At 45.8% G+C, this 20,382-nt stretch overlaps 1 protein-coding gene across 3 annotated transcripts in view; it reads right to left on the bottom strand.

Annotated features, from left to right (window-relative positions):
- KNDC1 (kinase non-catalytic C-lobe domain containing 1) overlaps positions 1-20,382 on the bottom strand; it is a 137,463-nt gene that overhangs the window by 80,644 nt on the left and 36,437 nt on the right. For all 3 annotated transcript variants that reach the window (XR_002089353.2, XM_019484195.2, XM_019484196.2), the window contains one exon: positions 86-232. Coding sequence is in view for 2 of the 3 variants with exons in the window: in XM_019484195.2 (XP_019339740.1) it covers positions 86-232 (147 nt within the window). In the remaining variant the exon portion in view is untranslated. The remainder of the gene's footprint in view (positions 1-85; positions 233-20,382) is intronic.

The following is a 20,382-nucleotide window of genomic DNA, read 5'->3' on the forward strand; positions in this document are numbered from 1 at the left end:
GCCAGTTACATGATCTGGAGTAAAAATCTTGAACTTAACACAGTCAAAAAACTAAAACTAACCCACCAAAAACTCCCTATTTTACCTCAATATCTGGTCTGTCTTCAGGATTCTCTTCTTGCATTTGTTCCAGTAGAGTCTGCAGATCCTTGCCAAAATCTGATTCTGTCCCAGGCTCAATCACATACTCAATTGCTGCTTTCAGTGTTGTGCCCAAAGAATAGATATGTGCCTGCATGAAGTTTAAGTAATTTATTATCTTGCCAATTTACCACTAAGAAAAACAAATGAGTGTTGATGATTCTTATAAGTAACTTCTACCCTACCAGAAGTTGAAAATGAAAACACACTGTTATTTTTACAAAGTCCAAAAGCTGAACTTCTGCATTGCCTTGGTGAGTGTTCATCACAAACAAAAAGAAATATCAAGTTGCTTACCTAAAGCCTTTGCTCTTACTCCCCAATAATTAATATTTCACATTACATGAGATAGATGTACACAAAACCTTTCTCCCATCATCTGTAGGAACACAGAAGTATATGGAAAGATTTTATAGCATTTCATTTAGAAGCAAAATCCATTTCTGACAGAGACCCTGTTCATAAGTGTACATCTTACTTAGGGCAGAGATAGAGCAACAAACTGTACAGTATCGGATAAAGAAAAAAGAACCAAGCTTGTCTTATAATACATTTAACTGTTTGCAAAAGTTATTTTACTGTTTTGTAGAAGATATTCCCAAACACCTAGGAGTCTTACACTTCTACCTTCCCCCCTCCCCACTTTCACTAGAGCTTTGCTATTAAGAGGTAGAAATTTACAGTATTTTTAGACAAGTTTTGTGAACCTTGGAGAAAAATTTAATCCAGTAGAGCACGGGCAACTGGTGCCTCCTGAGTCTGAGTCATAGATTCATAGATGTTAGGGTCGGAAAGGACCTCAATAGATCATTGAGTCTGACCCCCTGCATGGCAGAAAAGAGTGCTGGGTTTAGATGACCCCAGCTAGATGCTCATCTAACCTCCTCTTGAAGACCCCCAGGGTAGGGGAGAGCACCACCTCCCTTGGGAGCCCATTCCAGACCCTGGCCACTCTAACTGTGAAGAAGTTCTTCCTAATGTCTAGTCTAAATCTGCTCTCTGCTAGCTTGTGGCCATTATTTCTTGTAACCCCCATGGGCGCCTTGGTGAGTAAAGCCTCCCCAATTCCCTTCTGTGCCCCCATGATGAACTTATAGGCAGCCACAAGGTCGCCTCTCAACCTTCTCTTGCGGAGGCTGAAGAGGTCCAGGTGCCCTAGTCTCTCCTCATAGGGCTTGGCCTGCAAGCCCTTAACCATACGAGAGGCCTTTCTCTGGACCCTTTCCAGGTTATTCACATCCCTCTTGAAGTGCGGCGTCCAAAACTGCACGCAGTATTCCAACTGCGGTCTGACCAGCGCCCGATAGAGGGGGAGTATCACCTCCTTGGTTCTGTTCGTCATGCATCTGCTGATGCACGATACAGTGCCATTAGCTTTCCTGATGACTTCGTCACACTGACAACTCATGTTCTCATGAGGGGCACTTGCCCCTCCCCCCGCCCCCCCAGAGGCCAGTCAGTAACCAGGGGGGCAGGGGGAGCAGGGTGGTCTCCCACAGCCAATCGCACCGATGTGGAAGTGCCAGCATGATCGGCCGCGGGGGAACCCTCCCCCCACAGTCTTCTCCTAGCACCCCCCACTCCCCAGCCAGTGCTCTCAGGTGGTGCACCAGTGCTCCCATCTGCCCCCCTGCCCATTGCCTAACTGGGGAATGCTGCTGTCAGGGGGTACACATGCACCCTGTATACATCGCCACTGCAGTGGAGGAAGGAACTGACACAGCACTTGTTCCTCTTCTACTTCACTCCACTAAACTGGATAGCATAGACCAGGGGTTTTCAACCTTTTTAACAAGTGAGCCCATTCTGTCTCAAAGTTTCAACTAATGTACTCCTTTATATTAAAATTACTGGGGGGGTTGAGCATGTGTGTGCATCAGGGCCAGTTCATCCATGCCTGCAAAACCTGTGGCTGCAGAGGGCCCCACAGCCAAGCGGCCCCATGCAGCTGGCATCCTCCCCAGCAGGGAAGTGAAAGCCTCAATTTTAAACTCTGCACCCATTTTCAGTGCCAAGTTTAAAACTCTTGCTTTCACATTTGCTTCCCTGGCAGCTGGAAGCAGGGCCCCTCCTCCACCAATGGGGCTCGGGTCTAACCTGAAGAGCCCCACCGTGCCTGCAGGGGAGGGGGCTGAGCCAGGCTGGGAGAGCCCTGGCTTTTCTGCTGCCTGCGGGGCCCAGTCCAGCCCAGCCTTCTGCATCTGCAGGACTGCTTGGGACAGCTGGGCAGCAGCTCTCTGCACGAGTGTAATGAGGGGGAGGGAGGGTGGGGAGTCTGTGTGTGTGTGTGTGTGTGATAGCTTTTATTAGACAAACTAAACAGTTAGAAACATTTTTCTTAGCAAGCTTTTGGGCTTAAAAGCCCTTGGTCAGGCTGGGGAAGCATCTGCAGTCAATCTGTGCTCTTCCTGGGTGGGATGAATAGTAAAGAGGCCAGAGGCTGGGCTGCAGCAAGAAGGACAGTCAGTATAGGTTCCAGGGAGGAGTGATATGTCATAACTAGCAGTGTGCGATTCGTGGGGTTTTCCTTCTGTACTGCAGCAATTCTACACATGGCATCCAGGTGGTTCTTTCAAACATGCAATCTCTTTCTCTGGAGAAGTGTCTGTGTTGTGTGAAAGCCTTTTTAATATTTGTGAGGTAGCAATCCCAGGTGTTCTCCTCAGTGCAAATTTAGTGGGATCTGAGGGCTTGACTGTATCACAGGTTTCTTGGTTCGCTTAGGGCGATTGCTGGTTCTGTGCAGATATGTATGTTGGTCTGCGGGTTTCTTGTATAACATGGTCTGTATTTTACCATTCTAGATGCTGATCATTGGGTCTAAAAAGGAGATGTTGGTGCTGGAATACTCAAGATAGTCGGATAGAGGGGTGACGATTGCTGAAATTCTGATGGAAATCAATCAGATACTGCAGGTTTTCAGTCCAAATGATGAAGACGTCATCGATATATCTAAATTATAGCAAGGGTTTGATGGTGCAGTTTTTGAGGAATTCTTCTTCCAGGTGGCTTATAAAAAGGTTGGCATGCTATGGGGCCATTTTGGTGCCACAACTATGCCCATGGTCTGTAGGTAGTGTTGATTATTAAAAGTGCAATTGTTGTGTGTGAGGATGAAGCATATAATTTCAGTAATATCTTTGGGTCTATACTCAGAGTTGTCATCTTGCTCTTGTAGGTAGGTAAGGAAGGCTTGGATGCCATCCTGGTGTGGGATGTTGGTATATAAGCTGGTAACATCCATGCTGGCCAGGAGGGTTTTCCTGGGAAGGTGGTCTATGTTTTTAAGTTTTCACAGAAAGTCGGTAGTGTCTTGGACAAAACTCGCTCTTTTGGTAACAAGTGGTTTAAGGATCAATTCCATGAAACCCACTGACTCTCAACCACTGATTCTCTCACCCACTGACGCCTCAATTTACATTTTCACTGACTGGCTTGCATGCAGACCAGCCTCTGGCTTCTTTACTATTCGTTCCATCCAGGAAGAGCACACACCAACTGCAGATGCTTCCTCAGCCTGATCAAGGGTTTTTAAACCTGAATGCTTGCTAGAAAAATGTTTCCAACTATTTAGTTCGTCTAATAAAAATATCAGATTTATCTAAAGAACCTTCTCTGCCATATGTATGTATACTTAGCAGGGGTGGGGAGCAGGGAGAAGTGGTGGGCATGTGCCCCTCAGCCCGGCAGGGTCCACCCAGCCTCCCCTGCTGGCACTAGGAGGGGAAGGGGCCCCTCCCCCTGCAAAGCCCAGCTCCCATGGGAGGAGGGGGCCTCCAATTTTGTGCTTTCCCAGGGCCTTAATCTGCCTCTGCACTCACCACCCCTCTCCCCCCACCGCCACCGATGCCTTTTTTGCATCAGGGGGCCCCAAAACTATGCCTTGCAGAGGGCCCCAAAAAATTGTGGGCCAGCCCTGGTGCACATGCACACGCACATCCCTGCTGCCCACCCCCTCAGCAGATAAGGCTGTAGGGAATGGGAAAGGGCCATGGGGGTGGGCAGATTGAGGCCCCTGTGGCATGGGAGGGAGTGGGGCAGAGGCTGGGGTCAATGGGGCCCCGGCTAGGCTGGGTCGTGGGAGGGCTCCTGCCACTGCACACACCCCGGCAGAGGCCCAGTGGGTACATGCCCTCCTGATCTGCGTGTAGGGCAGAGGCAGCTGCCACTGCGTACGGCTTTGTGTGCCAATGCAGCTGCCCTGGGAGCGGTGCAACGCTATGTGCATCCTGCTGCCAGGAGGGCAGGGGGCACAGCGCAGCCCAGCAGCGGCAGGCATGTGGCATCACACTGCTCCCAGGGCAACTGCAGCTGCCTATGAGCTTTTAAGTACCCCTAAGGGTATGCATACCCCTGGTTGACAACCACTGGTATAGATTAATGTTAGTGCTAGTCAACATATTACAAGTAGTATTTTATTTAAGAACTGATAGCCTGGCAGGACCCCTGTCAAAACTGAGAAACAGACAGCAGCGGTAAAAGATTAAACATAAAAGAAGTTTGAGTAAATAAAAGTTACTTGCATGAAGATGGAAGCAGACATTTTTTTCTGAATACTTTCTGAAATTTTCCAACATTCCTCTACCTTATTTCCAAAGAGAAGGAGCAAACTCATTGTAGCCTAACAGACATGATTGCCTACACTAAAAAGGACTATGGCTATGAGTAAATGTTTACAAGATCAAATCCTGAACAGGATTATTGGAAGGCAAACTAGTAAAACAAACTAGAAATATAATCCTCTGAAGCAGCCAGAGAACCACAGTCCAGTAACTCTTGCTTGAAGAATACACCAACATATTTGTTATTCGTATTTTAGAACTTTTAGCTGTAAAACATAGTTTTGTTCCACTGTAGAAAGATCTTTTCTAAGAACCCAGAAGATAGTTTTATAACCAGTTTTGCAGACTGATTACAAACTTTTGAACAGTACAAGGTATATATAAGTTGTAAAACTTTTTATTTTACTTTGATATTGGATACTGCATTTCATTGGGTAAGAAAGATTTCACATTCCTTCCTAGAGAACAGAACCAGGTTTGAAATATAAAACCAAAAACCAATAAAAACAACAGAAAAAAATGTTATAACCATCCCCTTTTATTGCTATGTTTGGAACACACTGCTTTTTGCCTACACTAAGCATTACACATTAGCAATTTAAATACACACAAGTAGCAGCATGTAATTCTATGTATGAATATGTGACCTAGAGTCTGCAATACACTGTACCATTTATGTTTCATAAAGTAGGCTATGGAATGTTAGTGATTTTACAAGAAGAAAATATTAACCACAGTCCTGAAACTTGGGGGAAGAAATCTATAGCATAGTTGTATTACTTACCTATTTTGATTTATAAAATTTAATCTAAGACACTAAAAAGTGTTACTTAAGCAGGATACAAGACACAAACAGGAGCAAGACATACCCTAACTGATGTATACATATGGGCAGGCTATGCATCTGTAAGTGAGAGGAATAAGCAAGCAGTGAATTGAAAGATAGACCTTTAAAGTGACAAGAAAAGGCTTCCTTAGTTTCCCCAAGGATATATTTGCTACTTTAGGGATGAAGGTACAATCATTTTTACGGACTGCATGTGTTCAGTCTTTTTAAAAACAGAAACAGACCAACCAGCCACAAGTGAACCTGTTCATGTGTCCTTAGCCATAGAATACCAAACAAGAATTAGGCAGCTATAACAAATACTTGCTTAAGAAAGACTTGAAACAAGTGTTCTTAGTAAAAAAATATTTCAGGAGAAAATTATCATATACTGCAACACATATTGGGAACCAGTATCATACAGGAGTTAAATTGCAGAGACAACTGACATTGCATTCGTCTTGTCTTTGACCTTGTGTCACCTCTACTCTGCCCATTGCAGAAGACTCTGCGATTGGTTTAAGAGCAACTATTCCTGCCCAAAAAATGTTGTTCTATCACCTCCCACCCCTTTACTTCTTAAAGAAAGTGCCTGGCCCCCAAGAACCTCATTTTTACCCTTACAAGTATCAGCAATACCTGTTTTCCCTTGGTTTCAAAGAGAACTTACTGGGGTCCTCAGATATTTATTAAGAAATTCTACACTTAACTGAAAAGATGGAGGATTTTCTTTATCTAAGGTTTCTTTCATCAGAAAGTTAGCAATGGAAAATGTTATGGTATTAAAACTCTATGTAGTACCATTCATTTTATATACATTGTATTATATGCACTTTTACAGAATTACATGCATTATTTTTGCACAAGTTTGTCATGTAAACAACCCTCTGGAGATTGGTGTGCTTAGTTTGCAGTTATAAATACTTTAGTGTCCATCCACAAGGTGGAGCTTTTCCAATGTTTATAAGAACCACTCTTAGAAAGGAATAAGACCTTTAGTTTGGTGCAAAAATAGTGCATCTAAGCTACTTTTTGGGACTTTACCAGCCTTAAGAGCTTCCACTGAAGATGCTTCTTAACATCTGAAGGAAGAGTTTTACATCTAGCTACAGAGGTTGATTAATGAAGCATTGAAACAATTATAAACATAAGATAAAAATATGGTTTATTTCTTAGGCTATCTTCAGAAAAAAAAAAGTGTAGACATTAAAAAGATATCTGACGGGGTATACCAGTATAATATTACCCAAGATGAATAAAGTCATTAGCATTTAGTAAGCTCAGCACCTAGTAGCGAGTTCTGTGAAGTCAGAGCATCTCAATATGTATCAAGACAACTAAAACCTGTACATTCGCGCTGCTTGCAAACTTTAAAAAAAAAACACAAACAAAAATAACACTACTTTAAACTCTGCATGCTCCCGTGCTGAGCCCAGCATATGCCCAAAAGAGGCAGCACCTTAGCTAGACCCAGCTCACCCACCATCTGTATAGATCGGGCACTTTAGTGGCTTTTTTGGAACTTTTCTCTCATAGGTGATTGGCTCAGCTTTTAGATAAAAGCACCAAAAAGTCCCACTAAAGCGCCTGATCTACACAAATGCTGCGGAGCTGGGTCAAAGTAATGCTCTGTTGCTTCCAGTAAAGCGTGGGGTGTTTTTGTTTTTTTTTTAGATGCATGCAAGCAGCCTCAATGTCCTTTCATGATGCAGTTTAACCTACGTTCAGTGGCACAAGGTAAAAGGATAGTGCTTTTTGCAGAGACACTGTTATGACAAATAAGGGTACAAGGTATAATTAGCCATTATGGACTATCTGAACAGGGAGCACGCAGTATATTATCCAATGCGCAGCTTTAGAAGAATACTTAAAAAGAAACCTTGTAGATTTGAATGACAGCTCTATAATTCAGAGTAATATTTTAAATCTATCCACACCTATAGCTCACTTGGGAATGCATAAAGTATATAATTCATTTTGAAGTTCAAATGAATTAAGAACTCCAAATTGAATTAGTCTTTCTACATATTCACTACCAAAATGGATTAAGCTAAATCAATTTAAGACAACTTTAACTCATGATGAGCAAGTCCGCACAGGGGTGTAAAATGTGGTTTACCTACCCCAGTTGGAATTCACACCTTAAAATTAATTGGGATTAGTCTTCCTGACTATCCCCATATTAACAAGCTCTAAATCATTACATTGAAAAATCTAAGAAAAATTAGGGTTAGAAGGGACCTCAGGAGGTCATCTAGTCCAACGCCATGCACCTAAACTTCCCTTGCTACAACTTGAGACCTTTGCTCCTTGTTCTGTCATCACGGAGAATGGTCTAGCTCCATCCTCTTTGGAACCACCTTTCAGGTAATTGAAAACTACTATTAAATCCTGCTTTCAATCCTCTTCTCCAGATTAAATAAACCCAGTTCCCTTAGCCTCTTCTCAAATCACGTTCCCCAGCCCTCTAACTATTTTTGTTAGCCTCTCCTGGACTCCTTCCAATTTGTCCACATCCTTTCTGGCCCAAAACTGGAAACAGTACTCCAGATGTAGCTTCACCAGTGCCAAATAGACTGGAATAATTACTTCCCTTGATCAGCTTCCCACTCTGCTGTTAGCCTTCTTTGCAACAAGGACACCCTGTTTGTTCATATTCATCTTATTGGCTACTGTAACCCACAGGTCCTTTTCTGCAGAGCTGCTGTTTAACAAAGTCAGTCCACATTCGCTACTGGTGCATGGGGTTGTTTTGTCCCAAGTGCAGGATTCTGCACTAGTCTTTACTGACATTTCTTTTGTTCTGGTCATCCAATTTGTCTCTTTGAATCCTAGCCCTACCCTCCAGCATATCTACTACTCCCCTCAGCTTGGTGTCATCTGCAGATTAGCTGAGGGTGCACTCTACCCCATCTTCTAGGTCATTGACAAAGGTATTGAAAAAAACCAGGCCCAGGACTGACCCTGGGACACTCCACTTGATGCCAGGTGCCAACTGCCAACTAAACATTGAACCATTGAACACTCTGAGCCTGACAATCCAGCCAACCTGTACTTCCTTAGCTTGCTTGAGAGAATGTTGTGGGAGACCGTATCAAAAGCCTTGCTAAAATCAAGGTATATCACGTCCACTGCTCTTCCTGCATCCACAGAGTCAGTCATCTTATCACAGAAGGCAATCAGGTTAGTCAGGCATAACCTGCCCTTGGTGAATCTATACTGACTATTCCTAATCACCTTCTTCTCCTCCAAGGGCATTTTTACACATGCAAGCATTGCAGCACCGGGCACTTTGATAAACACCCAGTGCTGCATTGCTTGCAGTTGTGTAAGTGGTGAAATGCATGTCATTGCTGATAAAATGGCAGCAGCATGCTTTTGAACTAAAACACATAGGTGTTTTAGTTCAAAAGTGCACTGCTGCCATTTTCTCCACTCTGACATGCATTTTGCTGCTAATACAACTGCATGCAGCACAGCACAGTGCGTGTCAGCCCCCGTGAGGAGCAGACTCAATTAATCAAGTCTTCTCCAAAGCAGCAGATCTCTGGTGCATCATGGGACAAAAAGGTATGTGTATAAATGCTCCAAGTGCTTAGAAATGCATTTCTTAAGGATCTGCTCCATGATTTTTCCAGGGACTGAAGTGAGATTAACTGGTATGTAGTTACCTGAATCCACCTCCTTCCTTTTCTTAAAGATGGGCACGATATTTGCCCTTTTCCAATTATCTGGGACCTCTCCTGAGAGCCATGAGTTTTCAAAAATAATGACCAGTGGCTCTATAATCACATCAGCCAACTCCCACAGAACCCTTGGGTGCATCATGTCCAACCTTATAGACTTGTACACATCCAGCTTTTCTAAATATTTCACCACTGTTGGCTGCTCACCTTCTCTCCAAACTGTGCTTCCAGGTGCTGTAGTCTGGGAGCTGACCTTGCCTGTGGAGACCGAGGAAAAAAAAGGCATTGAGTACTTCAGCCTTTTCTGCATTGCTTGTCACTAGGTTGCCTCCCCAATTCAATAAAGGACCTACACTTTCTGTGATCTTCCTCTTGCTGCTGACATACTTGGAGAAACCCTTCATGTCCCTTGCTAGCTGCAACTCCAATTGCACTTTGGCCGTCTTGATTTCATTCCTGTATGCCAAAGCAACACTCTTATACTCCTCCCAAGTCTTTTGTCCAAGTTCCCACTTCTTGTAAGCTTTCTTTTTGTGTTTTAGCTCATTTAAGAATTCCCTGCTAAGCCAAGTGGTCTTCTGTCATAGCTGTTGGTCTTCCTGTGCATCAGGATGATTCATTCCTGTGCCCTCCGTAAGGTTTCTCTAAAAGTACAGTCACGTCTCCTGGACTCCTTTCCCCCTAAGACTGGCCTTGCAGGGGATCCTACCCATCAGTTCCCTGACTGAGTCAAAGTCTGCTTTCCTGAAGTCCAGGGTCTGTACACTGCTCCCTGCCTTCAGGATTCTGAACTCAATCATCATGTGGTCACTGCTGCCCAAGTTGCTATCCATTTCTACATTCTTCACAAATTCTTCCTTGTTTGCAAGCACCAGAACAGGAACAGCATAGCCCCTAGTTAGCCACTCCAGCACTTGCACCAGGAAGTTGTTCCCAACACTCTCCAAAACCTTCACGGATTGCCTACACACTACTGCACTGCCATCCCAGCAGCTGTCAGGATGAGTGAAGTCCCCAATGAGAACCAGGGCCTGTGACCTGGAAACTTCCATTAGCTGTTTGAAGAAAGCCTCAATTACCTTGAGGCTTGCTTGACCAATCTTATTTCCTTTTACGACCAGGTGACCTATCATCTGGACATGGGAGAGGAGATTGATGTCATATATCTTGACTTCAAAAAAGCCTTCGATCTGGTATCCCATGATCACCTCTTGGCAAAACTGGCCAACTGTGGCCTCAGGTCCACCATGATCCGCTAGCTGGGGAATTGGCTCTGTGGTCAGGATGCAAGTCAATCATCATGGTGCCCTGTGACAAGTGGGGTCCCCCATGGCTCTGTCCTTGGACCCATATTGTTCAACATCTTCATTAATGATGTGGACACTGGAGTCAGAAGCGAACTGGCCAAGTTCGCCAATGATACCAAACTCTGGGGTAAAGCATCGACACCTGAGGACAGGAGGGTGATCCAGGCTGACCTTGACAGGCTCAGGAAGTTGGCGGACAAGAACCTGATAGCGTTTAACGCCGAAAAATGCAAGGTTCTCCACCTTGGGAGGATCCTTATAGGCTTGGCAGTGCTATGCTGGCTAGTAGTACAGATGAAAGGGACTTGGGGGTCATGACTGACCACAAGATGAACATGAACCTTCAATGTGATGCTGCAGCTAGGAAAGTGAGCAAAACGCTTGCTTGCATCCATAGATGCTTCTCAAGCAAATCCCAAATAGCCTGCCGCTGGAGGTGGTTCAAGCACCTACATTGAACACCTTCAAGAGAAATTTGGATGCTTATCTTGCTGGGATCCTATGACCCCAGCTGACTTCCTGCCCCTCAGGCAGGGGGCTGGACTCATTGATCTTCTGAGGTCCCTTCCAGCCCTAATGTCTATGAAACCTATGAAAACCTCACCCTCCTAGACCAGTGTCTTATAGCAAACCCACACCACAAAATCACCCATGTTGCTCTCCCTTCTGATCCAAACCAAGGGATTTTCAAAAGGCCGATCTCCAGTTTCATACTGAAGCTTTGAGCAAACCATATAGCTCTTTTACGCAAAGTGCAACTCCTCCTCCTCTTCCCCCCTGCCTGTCCTTCCTGAACAGTTTATACCCATCCATGACTACTCCAGTCATGTGAGCTAGCCCACCAAGTCTCTGTTATTCCCATTACAATCACACTTCCATAACTGTGCAAAGACTTCCAGTTCTTCCTGCTTGTTTCTCAGACTCCGTGCATTCATGTACAGACATCTGAGGTCACTAGCTGATTGCCTCAGTTTCACAAGAAGAACGATAAGGCCTCCCCTGCTGCCCCCTCACATGTGCTTCCTCTAAGTCACCTACTTCCCCACTTATGTCAGGGCTTTGATCTTCATTCCCCAGTGAACCTAATTTAAAACCCTCCTCACTGGGTTAGCAAGCCTGTCCCACGAAGATGCTCTTCCCCCTCCATCAGGTGGATCCCATTTCTTCCTAGCAATCCTTTTTCTTGGCATAACATCCCATGGTCAAAGAAGCCAGAGCCCTGCTGGTGACACCATCTGTGCAGTCGCACATTGAACTGTGGTATGCATCCGCTCCTGCCTGGGCCCTTCTCCTTCATCCTTCTCATCAAGGGGAGCTTCACTTAGCCCCTGTCCCCTTCACCCTTGCACCCAAAACCTTATAGTCACTTTTGATCTGCTAATTTTCCTCCTTGGTAGTATCACTGGTACCCACATGGATAAGCAGCATGGGGTAGCAGTCAGAGGGCCAGATGAGTCTCAGTAATTCTTCCATGACATCTTGGATCCAGACTCTGGGCAAGTGGCAGACCTCCCAAGAGAAGAGGTCAGGTCAGCAGATGGATGCCTCCATCCCCTGAAGAAGGGAGTAGCCAAGCACCACACCCTGTCGCTTCATCTTGGTGGCAGTGGTCTTGATCCTCCCAAACTTGGAGCAGCCTGGCCTGGCCTCTTCCACTGATGGAACGTGCTCCTCCTTCTCTATTGTTGGGGCTCCATATCTGTTCTCTAGGAAAAGTGCTGCAGGTGAGAAGAAGCCTTCTGCTTGCTGTCAGAGGGCACAAGCTTCCAGTTTCCACCTTCCTGGGAGTCCATGTTCTCTTCTTTTTCCAGCTCTGCCTCTGGCAGTTGTCCTTCTGCAGTCCTAGAGGTCTCCTTTAGCATAGAATTAATGAACTCATCCTGGCTGAGGATGCTTTGAAGCCTCACCCCCCCTCCTGTAGCTTTCTTACCTGCTCCCTGAGGGACACCACCAGGAGGCACTGCTCACATCACAGGCACCTCCACCTGTCTGTCACTAGAAGGAACCTGTAAGCTGCAGTTCCCATAGAACCAAACCAAAACCTGGGTGGAAGCCTCAACAGGGAGCAGGCCTGCCTGGACAGGCACCTCACAGATGCAAGTAGAGGAAGAGCTGGCAATGGCAGTGGCTCTAGTATTGCAACATCCTCCAGGCATCTCTCTGGGTTTCTTAAATCTACAGCCTACCTCTTACTGCCCTTCTGTCCAAGCAGACCTTCCCTAGCAAATTCCTCTATAACAGGGGTTCTAAAAGTTTTTATGTCACAGCCCAGCAAACTGCAGCCTGGAAGTGGCCACAGCCTGGCAAACCACGGCCCAGTAGTCACAGTCAACTGCAGCCGGAATTTCCAGCCGGCAGACAGGTAAAGATACTCTTACCCCACAAGCAAGGGTGGGCCAAACCCTGTGCTGCCGTGGGCCCTGCAGAAGGAGCCACGGCCTCTCTGTCTGGGAGCCGCAGTTTGCTGGTCCGCAACCACTTCCCGTCTAGCAGATGACCTGCCGCAGCCTAGCACTGGGCCACAGTCCAGGGATTAAGAACCCCTGCTCTATAAGCTAGCCTGTACACTGCTTCTCAATCCCAAAAGGTTCCCTTTTCCCTGAAAACCTGCTTCCTTTCACCAAGCTTACAGTGAAAGAAGGTGAGAGAGCGTTTCCAGGCAAACTCCCTAGTGAACTCCCCATTCACTCTGGATTAGCATCAATTCATCCCTGAAAGACATTTTAGCTATTAAAGGAAGGTCCCAAAAAAACCTCACCCTTAAGAGGAAATTAGTGGCTATAACATCAGATTCACACAAGTTAAAGATGGGAAAGACCTATCAGCCTCCTTGCTTGTCACTATTACTTTTTGCATCTTGTCTTAAATCCATATGTAAACCCTTTGAGGCAGGGACAACTGTGTCTCTACTACATCTAACATGATAGGGCTTCCAGCTGTGACTGTGGCATGATGCACCACTGAAATACAAATAGAGTGAGACTAGAGAGTAGCAGGGAAACTGATGACTAAAAATGACCATTTTACAAAACATTGTTTGCACTGAAATTAGATTCAGACCCAATGGAGTTTCCGTACATTAGTGCAGGGATGTCCTCATATGGTCCATTTGCAGCCCTCCTGGCTCCTACCTAGGCATCACTCCCCATACTGTGCTAGAGTTTGCTGCCTTTGGGGTCTCTGGCCTCCCCCTCCCTTCTTCAGCTTCTGCTGCCTCCATGGTGGGACACCTAGGGTGCTTGAGCAATATAGCACTGCAGGAAGGGCCACCCCAGTGAAACAGTTTGGTGGTAGGGTGCCATAGTGGAAGACCCATGCAGTGTGCAGCCCCCGAGCACTCCGAAGTTGGAAAGCTCCACATTGTTCTTATTGCACTAATCTGAGGACACAAAGGAAAACACCCCTGGCCCTAAAAATGCATAGCTTTCTTGAATCTCTCAGAAATCACACTTGGATTTTCTCTGTAAGTAGCTTCACATTGCCCAACATGACTGAGATGAAATCTTGGCTAAATTCAAGCTTCATCCTGCCTCAACAAGGATTGAGCTGAATATTAACCCAGAAGTAAGTTTTAACCTTCTTAAAAAGCTTTTCCTCAAAAGGATTCATATATATTCAGAATTTAACATTTGTTTTCTGTAAATATTCCTTTTGCCTTATGTCAGCATCAGCTGCATTGAAGACAGCGTCCCTATAACAGCCCTTCCTCGGGCATATTGAGATGTATTGATGGATTCTCTGAAAAACTGTGACAAGTTCCCTTCCATGAGAAATAAGGCTTTCAGAGGTGGGAAGCTTGGTCCAACACTCGTCGATCACTGTCAGGTAATTAGTTTAGGTACACCACACAAACTACTCCCACCCCCAGCCAACCACAACTAGGAAACATAGATGGCTCATTTATCTTGATCTCCCATACCTCTATACTCTTCATCCAAATCTCATTGCCACATTGAAAGCAGTATTATTTTAACATCCTGTTTAGTTCTTTATATCAATTTACTTTGGTTTTACAGGAGACAAAAGGAAGGTAAAAAGATCTACCTTGACCCAAAGAATTTCTAAGAAAATATATAAACACAGGAAAAATGAGGAAAGCCAGAATTAGAGATGGTCTCACACTTACAATTTAGTTTTGAAACTAAATTTCTAGTAATACCATGAAAAATGAGATGATTGAAAATACTATGACACTACCAACCTATTCTTTTTTTTTTTTTGAGTCCATAACATCTCAGAAATATTTTGCCCCTGTGCAGAGAAGGAAAGATAGGATAGGAGAGTATGTAGGATCCATAGAGATCATTCCAGCAGGAATTCACAGGGATCTATTCTCAGCCAAAAAGTTATTTTAAACATTTTCAGTGCTCTGCACAAAAGCTGCTGATCAAGTTCAGCAGATAATACAAAAGGTGGCGGGTTTTGTTTTTAGGATATTGGTGACATCCTATGCCTTTGACTCAGATGCATTTCAGAAACCACGGGCAGCTGTTCATTTCTACCAGTAAGAATCTCCCTGAAACACTTACTCATAGAAAAATAGACAAGAGCTGAAGCATACATGTGTTCTAGTCCCCTGGCTAGAGAGCTTCATAGACAAGCTCTCCTGCTGGGGAGCATTAGAGAGCTGATCCCTGGGCTACCACCATCCCATAGGAGAGCCCATCAATTGATAAGCCTGCCACCTCTCTGTCCTAGCTGGAAAGGAGGCAGGCTGCAAGCTGTTCGTTGACAGCTGCTGAAAAGCAGCAGCTTCCAGACAACCAAGAGACTGTTCCAACCAAAGGAGAAACGCCCGCCACCCCATTACCTGAAGGAGTGTGGGGGTAGAGTGGCATTCTGCCACAGCAGCAAGGCATCCCAAGCCTTGCCACACTTATAATAATGCTGCTGAGATTTAATTATATTGTATAATTGATATGATAATAAATTAACATTAAAGATGGAAAATGATGGACCATAATTTTGTAGTTCATAAGGTCGGAAGGCACCTAAGTAGATCATCAAGTCCGACTCCCTGCCATGGGCAGGAAAGAATGCTGGGGTCAAATGACCCTGGCTAGGTGATTATCCAGCCTCCTTTTGAAGATCCCCAGGGTAGGAGTGAGCACCACTTCCCTTGGAAGTTGGTTCCAGATCCTAGCTGCCCTGACAGTGAAGTAGTGCCTCCTGATATCTATTCTGAATCTACTCTCAGTCAACTTGTGGCCATTATTTCTTGTTACTCCCAGAAGCGATCGGGGGAACAGGGACTCTCCCATAGCCTGCTGGTCTCCCTTGGCCAGTTTGTAGATGGCCACCAGATCCCCACTCAGCCTTCTCTTGTGGAGGCTGAACAGGTTCAGGTCCCTTAGCCTCTCCTTATAGGGCCTACCCTGCTGCCCCCTGATCATGCGAGTGGCCCTCCTTTGGACCCTCTCAATGCTGTCCACATCCCTCCTGAAGTGTGGCACCCAGAACTGGATGCAGTACTTCAACTGTGGCCTGACCAGTGTCACGTAGAGGGGAAGGATCACCTCCTTGGACCTGCTTGTGATGCATTTGTGGATCCATGACAAGGTGCGGTTAAGCCTTCCTGACCATGTCCCCACACTGTCGGCCCACGTTCATTTTGGCATCAGTAATGACTCCAAGATCCTGTTCTGCCTCTGCACTGACAAGAAGGGAGTTCCCCAGCCTGTAGGTATGTTCTTCCTCCCCAGGTGCAGCACCTTGTACTTGTCAGTGTCGAAACCCATCCTGTTCTCATCCACCCACCCCTGTAACCTGTTCAGTTCTAGTTGTAGCCTGTCCCTCTCCTCCAGCGCGCCCACTTCTCTCTGCATCTTAGCGTCATCTGCAAATTTGAACAAGGTGCTTTTCATCCCCTCGTCCAAGTCACTGAAGAAGATATTGAACAGTGCAGGCCCAAGGACCGAGCCCCAGGGGACCCCACTGCCCACATCCCTCCAAGTCGAAAAAGATCCATCTGCCACCACTCTCTGGGTGCAGCCCTCCAGCCAATTTGTGACCCATTTGACTGTGTAGGCATCGACACCACAGTCACCTAATTTCTTAATGAGAATGGGGTGAAAGACAGTGTCGAAGGCCTTCCTAAAGTCCAGAAAGACTACGTCCACTGTGACACCTACGTCCAAGGATTTTGAGACTTGTATAAGTTGACTTGTACAAAACACCTGTTTACAGAACACAATTGAAATAAGTTTTATAGTACAGCCAAAAGCAAGACCGTGCATCTAGGAACAAAGAATGAAATACATAAATATAGGTTAGTGGACTAGATAACAAAGAACTTCAGCTGTAAAAAGAACTTGGAAAATCATAACAAATAACCAAATGAACCGAAGCTCCGAACGTAGGACTAACAGTACTTAAGAACTAGAAGAAGGATTTGAGATCTGAAACAGTTTTTATGACATGAGAAATTAAGGAGCTCAATCTAACTTAATTTACTTGGGAAAAGTTTGGAGGCGATAGTCATGGCAAGTAAGATTAGGTTTTTGATGTTAAAGGGCTGTTTAACAGACAAAAAGCGTAACAAGAGCCAAACACTTCACACTTAAGTTGGAAAAATTCAAAATGGGAAAAAAGCGAATTTTTAAGTTCATAAGGCTTGGAACTACTGAAAAACCTTATCAAAGATATGGCAGATTTTCCTTCCTGTGAAGCCTTTATTTATACCATAATTGAATGCATTTTTAGTTATATGCTTTAATTCTACCAGAAGTTATTGGGTTCAATGCAGGAATTAATTGAGTTAAATATTACATCCTGTTTTTTCCAGGAAGTGTGACCAGAGAATAATAGTGGCCCCTTCTTGTCTTACATTCTATGAATCAAAGTGCAAGAGAGGAAGCTATGAAAGTTACAATATCTACAGAGTATGACAAAGGCTCTGCTGTAGTACCCTAAAGCCACTCTTATGTGCAGACTTTAGGAAACAAATTAAGGAAAAGCCAATGGGAAAACTTCATATAATAACTGTATATTTATTTAGCATCTATATTCAAGTGTTATAGATACAAATACATTATTTACCCTTAATATCAAGACTGCGTTGGAGTTTGAAATTTGAAGTCCGGACCATACTGAAATTAATACATATGATATAAAATTTCTGGCAAGAAATAAGCAATAAGATTAAATTGAATTAGTCAATCTTTTTGTTGCAACATTTTCATCAACCTTATTTTGGCGCTCTCTGGTTTCACTGTTTATTGAGATTGCTTTGCTTTTACACAAATATCCATTCTTTCATGATGCAAAGTGTTTAATCCCAAGAGCTAGGCCTGAACATTTTATAACTCAGTGACTTTTAAACAAATTCAAATTAATGTCTGAAAACAAAGGATTGCACAAAGACAAATATTTGCTGTAAACAAACATTGCTGTTTTCAGTTTGTTGGACTGATAAAAATAGGATGTTTATATAAGCTGACATCAATCTGTAATGAAAAATCTAAGAAACTATACATTTCCCCCATGTTGTGGACTACGTGAGATTTTCAGAATTTCTAGAAGAAAACTGAAAAACCTGATCATGCTTAGAAATAGCAAATGCTTTAGGCCAGAAACAACAAATTAATTGCCTTATATGATTCTAGGCAACTAAAGTTTAAGAATTTCACTGTTTCCCTTATATCCAGTTACTTTTGTTTCTATAGATAAGTTATTAGGTGTCTCAACATTACCCCCCTCTAACCTCAAAAGCACACTTCCAAAGTTACTGAAGTAACCCTTCATTCTTAATCCAGTTCCACTGTAACTGGCATACATGCACATGCACACACACAGATGAACACAGCTGGCCAGATACCATGCTCAGTTGTACCAAAATAAAAGTGTAATTGCATTCTTTTTGACCAAATACAGTCAAAAAGGTTGAATCTACTCAATTTTTGCATTTCTCTAAACTGCTTAGATTGAACCAATAAGCAAGTAAATTAACGTTCACTTTTCAAACAGGAACGGCAGGCAGACCCCTCCAGTGGCCCATTCCAATAGCCGGGTGGCACTGGAGCACACCTCCCAGCCTGCTGGTCACTGCAGAAAGTGGGGAGCCCTCTAATTCCCCTAGCCACTCCCTCTACTTGGAACCCATCCCTCCCGTCCTGCACTGGACCCCAGCACGGAGCAGCCAGGGAAGGGGAACTTCGAACTGGGGGCTTTATTCTGCCCTCCTCACCAACGGGCTGGAGTCTCCCAGCCAACCCCCTTCTCAGCTTCCCAGCCTGCTGAGGCAGCTGGAGGAGGGAAGCCTGCGCCTGGGCTTGGTTCCACCCGGAGAGCCAGGAGCCAGGCCCTCTCTGCAGCCGAGGACTGGTTGAGGGAGTGGGGGGAAGGGAAGGCTGTAGCAGGGGGTGTGGCTCTGCCACAAAGCAGGGAGCTGGGTTGGAGTCCCCTGGCCACACCCCCTTCCCAGCCTTCAGCTGGGCCTTGGCTCCACCCCCAGCGCTGCGAGCCAGGAGACACACCCACTCCTCAGTCTCAGGCTGGATGGGGGGCAGGGGGAGCCTGTGACAGGGCTTGGCTGCGCACCCCAGAACTGGGAACAGGGCCGGAGGGGTGGAGAAGGGGGGGCTTGGCTTTTCCCCCCAGAGCTAGGAGCTATGCCCCCTACTCAGCCTCTTGGCTAGCTGAGGACAGGGAGGGGAGAAGGCTGCACCAGGGCTTGGCTCTTCCACCAGAGCTGGGAGCCACGTTCCTTCTCAGAATCCAGGCCAGCTGAGGGGAGGGGGATGGAGAAGCCAGGGCAGGGGGGGGAGGGGCTTGGCTTCACCCCACAGTGCCATGCCCCCTCCCAGCCAGCATGGAGACTGAGAAGGGGACATGGCTAGGGGACTCCCAGCTCCGGGGGTAGGGCCAAGCCCCAGTGCAGACTTCTCTCTTCCCAGCCAGCTGGGAGGCTGAGAAGGGGGAGGGGCTCCTGGCTCTGTGGGCAGAACCAAGCCAAGGGCTTGGATCTGACCTGAGCTCCAGGAGGCAAGCCCCCTTCTCAGCCTGCTGGCCCTGGGGGCAGAGCCAAGCCCTGGTGCAGGCTTCTTTCTTCTCCTAGCAAACCCAAGGCTGAGAAAGGGGTGTGGCTCCTGGCTCCATAGGCAGAGCTAAGCCCTGGTGCAGGCTTCCCTTGGCCCTCTCTCAGCCCACCAGGAGGCTGAGGAGGGGCCATGACTCCTGGCTCCCAGCTCTGGGGGCAGAGCCAAGCCCTGGTATGAACTCCTCCCCCCAGCAAGCCTGGAGTGTGAGAAGGGAGTATGGCACCCAGCTCCTGGTTCTGGGGGGCAGAGTCAAGCCACTGCTGCAGGCTCCCCCTCCCTTCCCCAGGCCAACAGTACCAGGCTGGGGGGCTGGTTCCTTCCCCCTCTACCAGCAGCACCTGGCTGGAGGTCTTGTGCCCAGCCAGAGCAGTGGCTTCGCCCCACTCCCGAACCCTCTCCTCAGGCACGGAAAGAGCGATAGTGCTCCAGCGAGGGAGCAGAGGGGCGGGGCAGACCCTGCTTGCTGAAACAGACAGCACAGCCCAGGGCTGCAAAGCATCCTCGGATGCTGCAGGACTATGAGTTAACTTGAACTGGGAGAGGATCTAGTACAGAAGTTCCATCAACCCATTTGACCTAAATCAGTTAAGTCTGATACTACATTCAACCAGATTTATCTTAAACCAGTTTCAGCCACTTTGAAAGTGGTTTAAGGACACTGAACTTCTGTTCTGTTACAGGTTTAAACTAGTTTCTGATCACTTAAACTGGTTTATATGTAATTTCTGCCCCTAGCCTTTAGGATTAATACCACTACAAGATATTAATATAAAAGACTCAATACTGTGAAAACCACAGCATATTTTCTTGCTGGTGAATCCT

This window comes from Alligator mississippiensis, chromosome 6 (assembly GCF_030867095.1).
Source record: "Alligator mississippiensis isolate rAllMis1 chromosome 6, rAllMis1, whole genome shotgun sequence".
Lineage (NCBI taxonomy): Eukaryota > Metazoa > Chordata > Crocodylia > Alligatoridae > Alligator > Alligator mississippiensis.